This window comes from Ixodes scapularis, unplaced genomic scaffold (assembly GCF_016920785.2).
Source record: "Ixodes scapularis isolate PalLabHiFi unplaced genomic scaffold, ASM1692078v2 PGA_scaffold3__209_contigs__length_174095766, whole genome shotgun sequence".
In the NCBI taxonomy this organism is placed as follows: Eukaryota; Metazoa; Arthropoda; class Arachnida; order Ixodida; family Ixodidae; genus Ixodes; species Ixodes scapularis.
Window position 1 is genome coordinate 92,539,020 of NW_024609868.1, and position 12,160 is coordinate 92,551,179.

The 12,160-nt window shown below is 44.9% G+C and overlaps 1 protein-coding gene across 1 annotated transcript in view; it reads left to right on the forward strand.

Moving 5' to 3' along the window:
• Nucleotides 1-5,873: 5,873 nt before the first annotated feature.
• Nucleotides 5,874-12,160, forward strand: part of LOC8024086 (bifunctional 3'-phosphoadenosine 5'-phosphosulfate synthase) — a 70,359-nt gene continuing 64,072 nt past the window's right edge. Inside the window, exon 1 of the mRNA XM_040502073.2 lies at nucleotides 5,874-6,366. Coding sequence (XP_040358007.1) covers nucleotides 6,337-6,366 — 30 coding nt within the window. The 5' untranslated portion in view covers nucleotides 5,874-6,336. The remainder of the gene's footprint in view (nucleotides 6,367-12,160) is intronic.

The following is a 12,160-nucleotide window of genomic DNA, read 5'->3' on the forward strand; positions in this document are numbered from 1 at the left end:
CACTCTTCTCGCCTCCTTTCCTCAAAGGAGCGGGTCTCTGAGCTACTCGCCCCCCCCCCCCCCCCCCTTAAAAAAAAGCAAAAAAAAAAAAAAAACGATGAAGGATTTTCTTTTTTCTCGGATGGAAAGGAGGAATCGAGGGTGAGTTTCCTCCTCTCTGGCTGCTCGTCGACCTTTAACAACGACTGTGGTATATGGTTGATGTTTAGCAATTTTCTGCACCGCACTTCCTGTAACGGAAGAGCGTCATTGAAAAAATTAAAGACGTTTACAAATCTCTGTTACGCGAAATTAGAGCGCAGCTCTTGAGGAGGAGGAAGGGAGGGTACGGAGGGAAGGGTATGCTTCTCCTCCTCTCCTCCTTCCATCCTCCTCCTCATGCGTACCCTCCCCTCCTCCCCCAGTTTGCCAGCTAAATTTAGCTGAAGAACTGACGTCACGTGACCTCAACAGCAAATCAGTTTTCCCGCCTAATATAGCGGGGAATTGAATTGCTGTTGGGGTCACGTGAAGTCAATTTTCCCTCTAAATCTAGCGGAGAAACTGAATTTGTTCATAGGTGACGTGACACCAAGTCATGTTACGCCATTTACCCGTTAAATTTAGCGGGGAAACTAAATTGGTGCTGATGTTTTGAATGCAGAACCAGTATCTTCGCACATATTCATGAACAGAAAGAATAAGGCAGTACTTATTGCAAATCAGACTATATTACGTGGTATGAACTTTATTTTGATGAGCTACATGCATAGGGAGTTACTGATTCAGTGTTGCTGCGTAGTTCTTGCCCTCTCTTGGTTTTCCAAATGCCCTTCGCTCGTTTGACACGTATACGTCGCCCATGATGAAAAGTGCCGCCGCTGTGTTCGCGCTAAAAGTGTCCGACAGTGCACATAAATACATGTATGAAGCCGTTTTAGCACTCTGCTATGAATTTGAAAGAAAAACGCCGTAATTGACTAATATTTTTGTCTGCTTGCCTGAGAAATGTACCAAGCTATCGTGATATCTGCTCTTATTATCAAGCGCAGGGAGAAAATGCACTCACTTTTTCCCATGGAAGTCATCTTTCGACTGCTTGCTGTCTGCTCCCATTTGCAAGAGCACACTAGTGCCAGTTGAGCTTCTAGCGTACATTATAAATAAATTATGCCTTCGATCATGGCCTCCGAGATTTTTCTCGCGCAGGCTGTGCTCTTTAGGCCATTGCATTCGCCGGTAGAAACTGTTACTGCGGGGCGCTTGGTGGCGTCGGCAACCGCGAATTATCAGCATTGCCATTATCTATGGTCTACTATGTCCACGGAACTTGGGAGCAGCGCGAAATGTGCTCCCCGCCTCTCGCCGCAACACACAGGCCTTTGGCAAGGAGGAAGTTGATCGAAATTTGAAGGTTCATCCTTTCAAAGCGCGAAAGGTGTACAATAAATGTACGTGCACGTCAGTGAAGTTCAGAAATCTGTTCTCATGCATGATGGCAAATATATTTATATGCCTGTCCCGCCGGCCCAGACAGTATCCGCAGCGACAAATAGAGATTCGCACTAAAGCTTGCATTCTGAGGTATCATCCAGCGAAACAGCGCAACGATGGGAGCAGCGAATAAAAATTACGAATCAACAAAGATCGACTTGCCTTTCTAATGACGAGAACAATGATGATGCGAGCTTCATGCCGCGGGCTCATAGTTGACAGCGTGCTTTGAGGCGATTCTGTTTCCGATCCTGGTTTGGTTCTAAGCGCCGCATGCGGAAATCTCAACTGGCTCGGTTCGATTTCTCTGCTGGGCAGCCCAGCATTTAAAGAAGCCAAAGCAGAGCGCGCGAAAAATCTCGGAAGTCATGACATACTTCGATGAGCCTTCGATAACGCAGCTGCGGCCTATCGCGAGCTTCGAGCATGGCTGCGCGTTCGGCTGGGCATTCGGAATCTCGATGCTCCAACGCTCGGTCTCCCGACGTCACGGCTCAGCGATACGAGTAAAAGAGCAAAAACATACATGCTGAGGGACAGAACGAGCGGGTTGGTATGGATAGTAAACTTGAGGAAGAAAACGAGAAAGGACGGACAAACACAAACTTTTGTGTTTGTGTTTGTCCGTCCTTTCTCGTTTTCTTCCTCAAGTTTACTATACATGCTGACTTCTTCTGATGAGGGCCATGAATAGATATCAGAAAAATGTAGAATTATGTTATTATTAGGGTGTGTATTTTCCGGTTTTAACCGAAAAACACCGATAAACATCCGTCGGTGACGAAAATATAAAATCGGTTAAAACCGAAAAACACCGGTGGTTGGATATTTTCGCCCTGGTTAAAACCGAAAAACACCGGTCGTTGCTAGTTTCCGACCTAGCGAAACCCTTTCCCCGTAGAGGTTCGTCAAACGTGTTATCTCGTGGATCTTGCATCCTTCCAGTGTTTATACATGGCTTGCAGGTGGCGCCAGTCCGCCCTCCTTTCTGGGGGTCAAAAGCGTCTAGTGAACGCAGTGGAAGCTAAGCTCTCATACGCCTTTCACCTATTGTGTCTCCCATGGCCCCCTTTTGGGGAAAAATTAACACATTGGAGGGTAGGCTCTCACGTGGCTTTTCCTCGTTGTGTGTGGCCAAGTGATGTCGGTGAAAGCCATGTATTCAGAGGTTGCTGTGGTTCCTGGAAGACACTGCCAACGTCCGTGTCGTACAGGAGAGTACGTTTTCATAATTGCGGGTTGCGAACCGCAAGGAACGTGCTGCCATGAGGGCAGCACGTTCCTTGCGTGTAGATGGAAGCATGAAAGTGTGTTTGCATCTACTATAATAACCAAGTGTGAGAAATAGTTGCTTCCTAGAGAAGAAGTGTATGAACCATGTGAATAAAACTGGAACTCTCTGCCTGTGATCAATCGCTTTTTTTCACCGATATTCACCGATTTTAGCCTCGTCGTGAGACGTTCCACCGAAATACACCGGTGTTTTGAAAATAAATAAACACCGAAAAACATCCGCCGATTTTTCTCACAAATAAACACCGGAAAGTACACATCCTAGTTATTATTTAGGATGTAATGTTCGTCCCGGTATTCACTCGGGGGAGAGATCCGCTCAGGGATGTGCGTGACGTCGACAGCAGGCGCAATTTCTTCCTCAGCTTCGCCGTTCTCTCCGACAAAATACCAGGGGGAAGGATGTCGGCGTTTGCAGTCTTTTTGAGCACTTTCCACACTTGACACCAGCGCAGATGAATTTAGCGAGCTCTATATTTCACACCAAATAGTTTAACGACAAAATAGTATTGAAAACAAACTGATCCGCCGCCAAACCAGGATTGTTTGTGCCGCCCAAGCATCCCTCTCTCCCTGCTCCACGCAGCTGACGTCGCAGTGCCGCATCGCAGAATGCTGACGTTTTCGTCGAGTGATGCGCGCGCTGGGGAGAAACCCCCGGGATTTCTTTCTCGTATTGACACCCCTTTACATGCTCGAAGATTCACCGGCTGACATTTCTGAAGCCTCATGTTGTACAAGTGGTCGCGCGTTAAATTGAATTGCATTCTCAAATGAAGATCTTAGTATATGTCACATTGACAGCCTATACCAACTTTTATAATTAAGAGAAAATTCACGAAACGTTTGGCTTGACAAAAGTAACTTTCTAGCAATTAACAGACAGTCCAAAAGCCTCGTTGCAGCCAAAAAAGCGCGTTCGGTGTTTCAGTTTCACTTAAAAAACTATAGCGTCACGACATTATTATTTTACCGCTCATGTAAACTGTATAGACCGCCTCATAAATACGAGCGTCACTCAGGGCTCACCGGGACTTTCATTTTAAAAAAAAAGGAAATAAACAATTCGACAAACACACAACTGTGCCTGTTTTTTTTTTGTTTTTTTTTTTCTTTTTAAGTTTTTCACGCTCGTTTGCAGGCACCGTTGATGTTGTTGTTTCGTCAGTCCTCTGATTCAATCCTTTGGCGTCAAAAGGACTCGGCTGCGTAACTGCAGTCGGACGAGCGTCTCTGTGCGGTTCATTTATCACTGGCTATTTTCCCTCGCCAAACTCTTGGCACCATTCGTACACTCTTGTTCGTAAAACTATGTTTCCCATAGTTTGCTTGCAATCTTCTCGATGCTTTCTCCTTCACCACAAATTGGATTATGCACCGCTTCCCCGCGGTTACAGATAAACTACTTGCCGCCATAATAGCTGTAATTGCTGCGCATGTAGCACCTACAGCTGTCATGGCAGTCGTTATTCATTTCGTGAATACGTGATTCTGAGCGCGCTATATTCAAGAAGGATTATGTGTAAACGCCCTCAGCAAGTTTGACCGTTCTTAACCTGTTCAGCGATTGTTTAGGGAAATATTTTCAGGTCCAACTTGAACGACCCTCGTAGATCATGTTTGCAGCACCGAGGTGACTGGCAACGTCTTGTCGTTCATTTCTGGTTTGTGTTATCGGGCGCATCTAGGAATCCGAAGACGGAGCCTCGGTTTTTTGGTGTCGTGATCTCTTCCTCCAAAAGTCGACAACGTTGTTCTTCGACCAACGTCCTACTTCACCCATTCCGCTTTCTAGCGTCGCGTGTCACTTTTCTTTTCGCAATATCATTACTTTCCACGCTCACGCATTTCAAGTCAAACGACACAAACAAATTAGAATACTGCGATAACGCGTATAGTCATATAACGCAATAGAACACCGTGCGTGCGGTGGAAGAAGGAGGAGATGTCTGAACGGGCACCGCCTCGTCACAGAACGAGCGTATCGAGGATTCGCTCGCATTTTTGGCAAACGCCGTCAGATTCGCAACTTGACTAGAGCTCGAAGGACCGTCCTTATTCGCGCACGCGCTTTCATGACCGCGCCCCCTAAACCGACAGTGCCCGTGCCGGGAGACTCGCAAATCCCGAGCGACATCCCGAACTTCTTTCTGCCTTTGTTCAGACACCCAGCTTTCTGTTCTTCTACCGTGACCCTGCGTATCGGGAATATTCACTGGACGCCATATTTGAGGGCGATGTTTAGAGCGCATGCTCGGAACGAGCTCTTATTAATAGCCTGCTCAGACCGGCAATCTTGGTGGTGCGGAATTCACGTGGCGAAAGAACTATGGAAGCAAGCCGTCAGCACGCGCTCAACAGTCGCGCACACAGCTATGGCCGCCAGCGAATACTCCCTATTAAGTCACTTTATGGTCACACGCACGGCAACTTTGTCATTCAGAAACCTGGATAAAATATCAACCGTTCTCGATATCGCGTTACTTTCCATTTAATTTTATTGCAATCCTAAGCACACTAACCATGCTTAGTTTTATCGCATTGTTTTGCATGACCAGGTGATGGGTGGAAAAAAAAAAACTAAATAAAGTGCCAAGAAAGCTGAGCATCAAAACAGAGAGGAAACATAAGCGCGCTGGCAAGCGGAAAGGCGAGCTCAATGTTCCAGGCCGGAGTCCAAACAAACAAAAAGAAAACGAACAAAAAGTTTGCATATATTGTGGCCGGCAGACGATGCGTGACACCGTTTAAAGCGCAATCTCGAGTCCACTCGTTAAGGCTTTCCGCTTCGGCCATGCGTCGCGAGGCTATAAACAGTGGTCCCGATACGCGTCCATAAAAGCGTAATGAGAGCCATCGTCCTTTCAACGCGGATCTGGTCGTTAATTGAGCTGCTCAACTACGCGCCTAGTAAGCCGACCTAGCAGTCGCATCCTTCGCGCACCATAAATGAAGCGCTCGCGCGAAAACAAAAGGAAAACAAAAAGAAGCCCCCGGATAACGGGTCAAAGATACGAGGAGATCCAGGAAGGAAAAGCTGTGCACCCTCAACAAAAGGACCCCCAAAGGGGCAAAGGATTGAGACGTCTGGCTCGTCCTATCTGATTTCGGCCTCACCGCATGCGTATCACTGATACAACTCAGTCAGGCTTCGTGGGTTGTCGGAACAATAAAACTTTAAACAGGATAAAACAACGGAAAGTGCAAGCCTGGGGAGAGTAATGAATAGAAAGAGAAAGAGAGTAAAAAGGGGGGGAAGGGCAAACCGTCAGGTGCGTCCGTTATATTTTTGTGTTTACGAGAGACCCTGAGACCCGTGACGTAAGCGTATAGCGTTATCGCTGGCTAAAGCCACAGCTGAGTTGGTTCGGCGCTGCACAAACTATCGGAGGCTCGCTCCACGCAGCGTCGGAATTGTCGGCGAAGACGACGTCGCGCTTCGGATCGGTGTGTGCAACCATACTAACCGCCTGCCGGTTACCTGGGGTCCGCTGGGAGCTTGCGTCCCTTGCCTTCGTCCACCCGTCATCTCTCTTCTGGGGAATTTTCTCTGGTCCGTGAAAAGCCAATATGATCAACTGCGTCGCCTACCAGTACCGGGTGAGTGGATTCAGAGACCTAGGAATTATTTGGTCCTCCTGACTTTCTGACGACTATGAGCTCCGGAATGTGAGCCGTCTCTGTAGAAATACCTCGGTGGCGTAGCCTCAGTTCTGCTGCAAGCACTAAAAGAATTTTCAATCGCGCTTCAAGTGCTTCAAAAAAAGAAAAAAAAAAGCGGACGCATAGTTTTGTCAATGCGAGACATCAACACACACAAATGTAAATTAAAGCCACGTCTTTTCTTTTATTTTCGAGCCTTCTTAGTAGCTCTGCCTTGAATGTCTACCTTTGCGGTAAATGTAGAGAAAATGCATTGCATTGCATTAAACTTTGTAGGTAAACAGTGATTCAAAGACGACGACAGATGGGTAACAAATCCGGCGGACTGCCGAATGGCAGTCGGCCGGAGTCACCGCCTGATTTACGCTTCGAATGCCGCGTGGCATTGAGTTGAGGGAGAAGACTTGGCACGCGGAATTTGAACCACGGCTATTGCGGTGACTTGTGTTTGCAGGCTGTCTTTTGTATAAGAGTGTGAACACTGAGAACCCGGCTTGAGGTTTATCCTACTGGACATAGATGAGTCCAATATGGGAATCCGTACATTAAGTTGAACTTTGTAAAAGAAGTATCATTGAAACGCAACAAATCTACTCCTGTAGTGGTGTCACTCGTTTCTCAGTTAACGCCTCTGCAAAAAAGAAAAACAAATCGTTTTTTTTTATTGGCAATTCTGGCATGCGTATAATGGAATGCTGTTAAAGTTCTCCGCCGGAAATACGGTAGATGTGCATCCTGGATAACCCGAACGTCATGAGATGTATATGTGCAATCGACAAGAGTTGAATCGCGCATACGAGAGAGAATTTGTATATGTAATTAATGGATCAAGCATCGGCTGATATGACAACGGTATCCGAAACGTCACGATGCGAGGACTTTCGCTTATCATGTTCACACGTTAATTTACCTAAGTTGTTATAACGTTTGCGGGTTGTCTCGTAATCTTGCTTCGCCGCGTAAAATGTACAAGCCCGATCATGCAATGTAAAAACACAACCGGAGAAATAAAAAAGCATAGCACGTATAGCCAGTGCAGGGGAACGTAGTAAATATGTATATTTTAATTATGTAAGTCTTATTATTTTGTTTTTATAAAACGAACGAAGCTAAGCGAATACCACTCACAAAAAAACTCACGTGTTCATGATTAACTTCGGCCGTTATTCTCAACAAGCCTTCGTATGTAAACGCTATTTTTTCTTTTTTTTAAATTTAATCTTTGAAAATTAGCGGAGGTGTTCCCACTGAATTCACAGTGTCGGCTATTGTCGACGTGAGGGATCGAAAGCGTCGCTGTGGTCGGTCCACCACAATTGGCCGAATGCTGCCTATGACGTCAGCAAAGGATGTCTCATCAAGGGAAATAAGAGGAATGGAAGACCTTCAATTTCGACGGCATTGGCAGCAATGCTTTGAGAGCGCTATGATTTCAGGCCTCCACCATGCCCATCACAAACACCATCGAACTTGTTGAACACAAGGTAATGACGTCACGAAAGGTAACCAAACGAGGGCGCCACGGAAACATCTCGTCGCTAATATCCATTTCAGTCTTCGCCAAATACAATTTAATTTAAAAAAAAAAAAAACTTCTTTTTTTTTGGTGAAATCTGAGACGGCTCGCGGAAGTCGAACGAGGACACGAGGCGGTGACCTTGGCGACGCGTGATCGTTCAACACGTTCGAAACGTTGACGCCTTCGTGCTGGCAGGCATACATACGGCCATCAAGGTTTGGCTTCTCTAACGCAAAACGCTCGTCCCTTCGGGTGCAGTGCCTACATCCAAGTTGGCACGTGAGGCCTCGCCAGCTGCGCGACTGCGCCAGTGGTTCGATCGGAGTGTGTCGCAAAAACAAGCCGAGAGGCATGAGGCTGCAGCACTCCAAGCTGCGCGCGTGATAACCGCTCAGATCGACGGAAGTGGGAGTAATTTATAATTTGGCCGCGTGAACAGCTGTCGGGAACGTTCTACGCGAATTGACGTGGTGTATAGCGCCACAGCATTCGTGTTTACTCACCTTTGAGTCGGTTGGTTGGCGTTGATTAACCAAAGAACAAAGGGGATACACTCGTACGTTCGCCCTGATCAGCTGATCGGTATACGCCGTCCCAATGTTTACCCACAGCCCGTGCCCACAGCCCAGAGTGCACACTCTCCACAGCTTCAGAAAGTGAGCAAAGTGCTCAAAGAACACTGAACAATAGCGCCGGTCAGTAGCCCTTTCTTGGAATGTTAGTGATTGTGATGACGAGGAAAAGAGGGGACTTAGATCTGACTGTATACCACTCCCACATGCGCAAAAGACACTTAAAGGCGTGGTGACAGTCATTCCACACCAAAAGGTCCAGGCCTAATTTCGACCCTCGCGGATTCGGTCTAAGAATATTATATGTGTTACTGGTGACGTAAGAGTACCTTTTCCAGTGTATTTCAGTCAGAGTCTTGAGAGCAAGGAAATCAAAGGAAGTGTTGCTGAGCCGGAAGCTCAATATTCCAGTGTATTTTTATTATAAATTTGATTATATATATATATATATATTGGTAACGACAGCATAAATTTTTCAAAAAATAAACCCCAATCTTTTTTTTTTTTTTTTGGGGGGGGGGGGGGGGTGGGGGGCTTGAAGTCGGTTGGGGGCTAGACACTTGGGGACCTTTGAGTATAGGACATGACTGAAGATGATCTGAAGCAAAGAATGTGTTAACTAAAAACGCTCTGAAAACAAAATTCTGCATTTTTTTGTGCATTTTTCAAATCAATGAACTTTTCCATATCAAAAACTGTTTTATTTTGGTAGAAGTCTAGGAAGACCAGGAAAGTCGTTGGGCAATCTACAAACTCGCTGCCGAAAACTACAAGAATGCTGTTAGCCAGGCTAAACTTACTTTTTTTTTTCTACAACATCACCATTAATGCTAACAGAAAACCCGAAACAGTGTTAAAATACTGTAAACGGGAAAGAAACCTGTCCTGTTTCACTAACCGACGAGGACGTCGAGGGGGTTCCTAACGATGTTTGTGCTTGCTTATTAAACAGCGCGTTTTCTAAGGCCCTTTCTGCTGTTGGAAACCATTCCTAATCCTTATTTAAAGTCAGCTGTCTCCCATTCTTCCCTGTAATAAACGATTCAGTAGGTATAATTAAACTAATTGATTCTCTTTAGCTGTCCTCGTCTGCTGGTGCTGATGAAATTAATTCCACATTATTTAAACGCACTAAAATGTGCTCTTCTATAATTGTGGCAAAACTATATCATTAATCTTTAAATGTTTCCAGTTTACCTGATGACTGGAAGGTGGGGGTGCCTCTACATAAGGGCGGACCTAAGCATTCCCCCAATAACTTCCGTCCATTATCTCTAACGAGCGTTCCCCGCAAACTTTTAGAGCATATTGTTCACTGGAGTCTTGCCAACTTCCTTGACTCAAACAGTTTTTTTTTTTTTCACCCATATCAGCACGGCTTTCTGAAATCCTTCTTTTGCAAAACGCAACTTTTATCTTTCCTTCATAATCTGTATACCAATCTGGACCGTAGGTCACATACTGACTGCGTATTTCTTGATTTTTCTAAAGCTTTAGATAAAGTCAGTCATCAATTATTGTGTCTCAAACAAAGTAAACTTAATATCGACTCAAACGTACTTAATTGGATTTAGTGCTCTTTTTGCGTCAATTTGTAACAGTCAATGGCTCGAATTCTACAGAAACGTCTGTAGTGCACCTTTAACTCAGGTGTTCCTCAAGATTCAATTCTAGGTCCATCAATTTTACTCATATATATTAACGATCTGCCAGCCTGCATCTCCTCCTCTGTTTGTTTATGTGCCGATGATCGTGTAGTTTACCGAGAAATATTAACCGATAATGACATCAGCCTTTTGCAGTCTGATCTAATCTCAATAGCTAACTGATGCCGCTCATGGCTAATGAAACTAAACATCACCAAGTGCTAATCCAGGAGCGTGTCCCGTCGTAACACAGTTTTTAGCCTATTTACTACCTTAACACCATGCAATCGGAATCCGTGCAGACGTTCATTTGCGTCTAACCTGTCATGGAACATTCATATAGTGCACGTAATTAACAATGCTAACCGGATACTCGGCTTCCTCAGGATAAGTTTTTCGTACTTTTACCTCATCCCTTAACCTCCTTTTCTATAAACCACTGATTCGATTGAAGCTTGAGCAAGCAGCCTCCGTATGGGACTCCGGCATGGAGTTCCTCATTCGATCCTTAAAATCGATTCAAAACAAATCTGCACGTTTTATTCTTTCTGACTATCATCGCACCTCTAGTGCAACCTCTATGAAGCTATAATTAGCTTTGTCTAATCTTCCTTTTTGTTGACAACTTTCTCGCTTGTGTCTTTTTCATAAAATTTACTATCATCGTGCCCCGCCTGAAAACCTAGTTTTCAGGTGGTGCAGAATCATCAAAATGGGGTTGACGTTCTGCCTTGCAACACGAATGCATTTTGCTATTCGTTCATCCCTCGCACTTCTGTGGAATGGAACCACCTTCCTCACCCTACGGCAACCTTCCCTGACCCAATTGCTTTCAAAAATGTCCTGTTTTTCTTCTTGTTTTCTGATGTACGATAAGTCTTTTTTTATTTCTTGCTGTTTTGCTTCTTTATGTGTTTACCACTCCCCTCCGTAACGTATTCTGACCCTGAGGGTAAGTAAAAAAAAAAAAAGGAGAACTAATATGAAAAACAACTAGGCCCCATCCCCTTAACTGTGGTGGTTCTCTCATTTCGCCTATTAAAGGTAGAAAAATATAACGATTGTTTCTTAAAACACAACTTGAAACTCTGAGGCAAGATCAGTATCCGGTTCCATGGATGAACCATGGTTCCCCAATAACCCCATTTACAAAAAAGAAAAAAATGCGAACGGCGCTGGTGTGAAATCGTTCTTGTGAACACGCAGACGGCAGCACTGCTACCTGCTATTGTCGTCTCGTTTGTACTCCTGGCTGTAGTCGACAAAGCAAAAGCCAGCTTCAATTGACCCGCCTCCAGCGCGATATTCCCACCTTTTATAAGTTTCAGCGCTTCGTGCACCTGGAGCACGAGCGTGCAGTCAAAGCACGGTGGAAGGCATGGGGCGCGTGATGGAGGTCGGACGCTGGAAGGAGACGCTCCAATGTTCTTATAAGACGTTTGCAAGAAGGGCCTGTGGGCGCCGCTATCTTGCTGCTGGTGTGTGTAGGTCGTCTGATAGTCGAGCATTGCTGGGGCGTACCCACGGTTTCCAGACTAGCATCCAAACGAAGCGCTTTCCATCCACGGTGGCCAGACTATAGCTCTCGAAGCACGGCTGCTTGCAAACGTCTCTAGCTGGCGTTGTCTGCTCTTCAGTTCAGTGGCATCGTTAACAAACGTATGCAATAATTCGCGTCTCTTCCTCAGGACGGGGGCGCAATAAATATTACAAGCAAAAACAAACAAAAAATATTTTTTTTATGAAAAAAAGATTTTCAATTAAAAAAAAAAAACATTATTTGTTTTAAAGTTTGCTTTCTTTAATTTAAATTTTGAACTACGTAAAACTGTTAACTATGCATTCTATGGCTAAACACCTCTTCGTTGTTTTTTTTGTTTTTTTTTGTATTTAAACTTGGCATTTTGCAATCTGTCAAATGCTAAAAAAAAGAGAAATTAAAAAAAAAAATTCGAACTTTATTTGTTTGTTTTTTTGGTAATTGTTTACATATT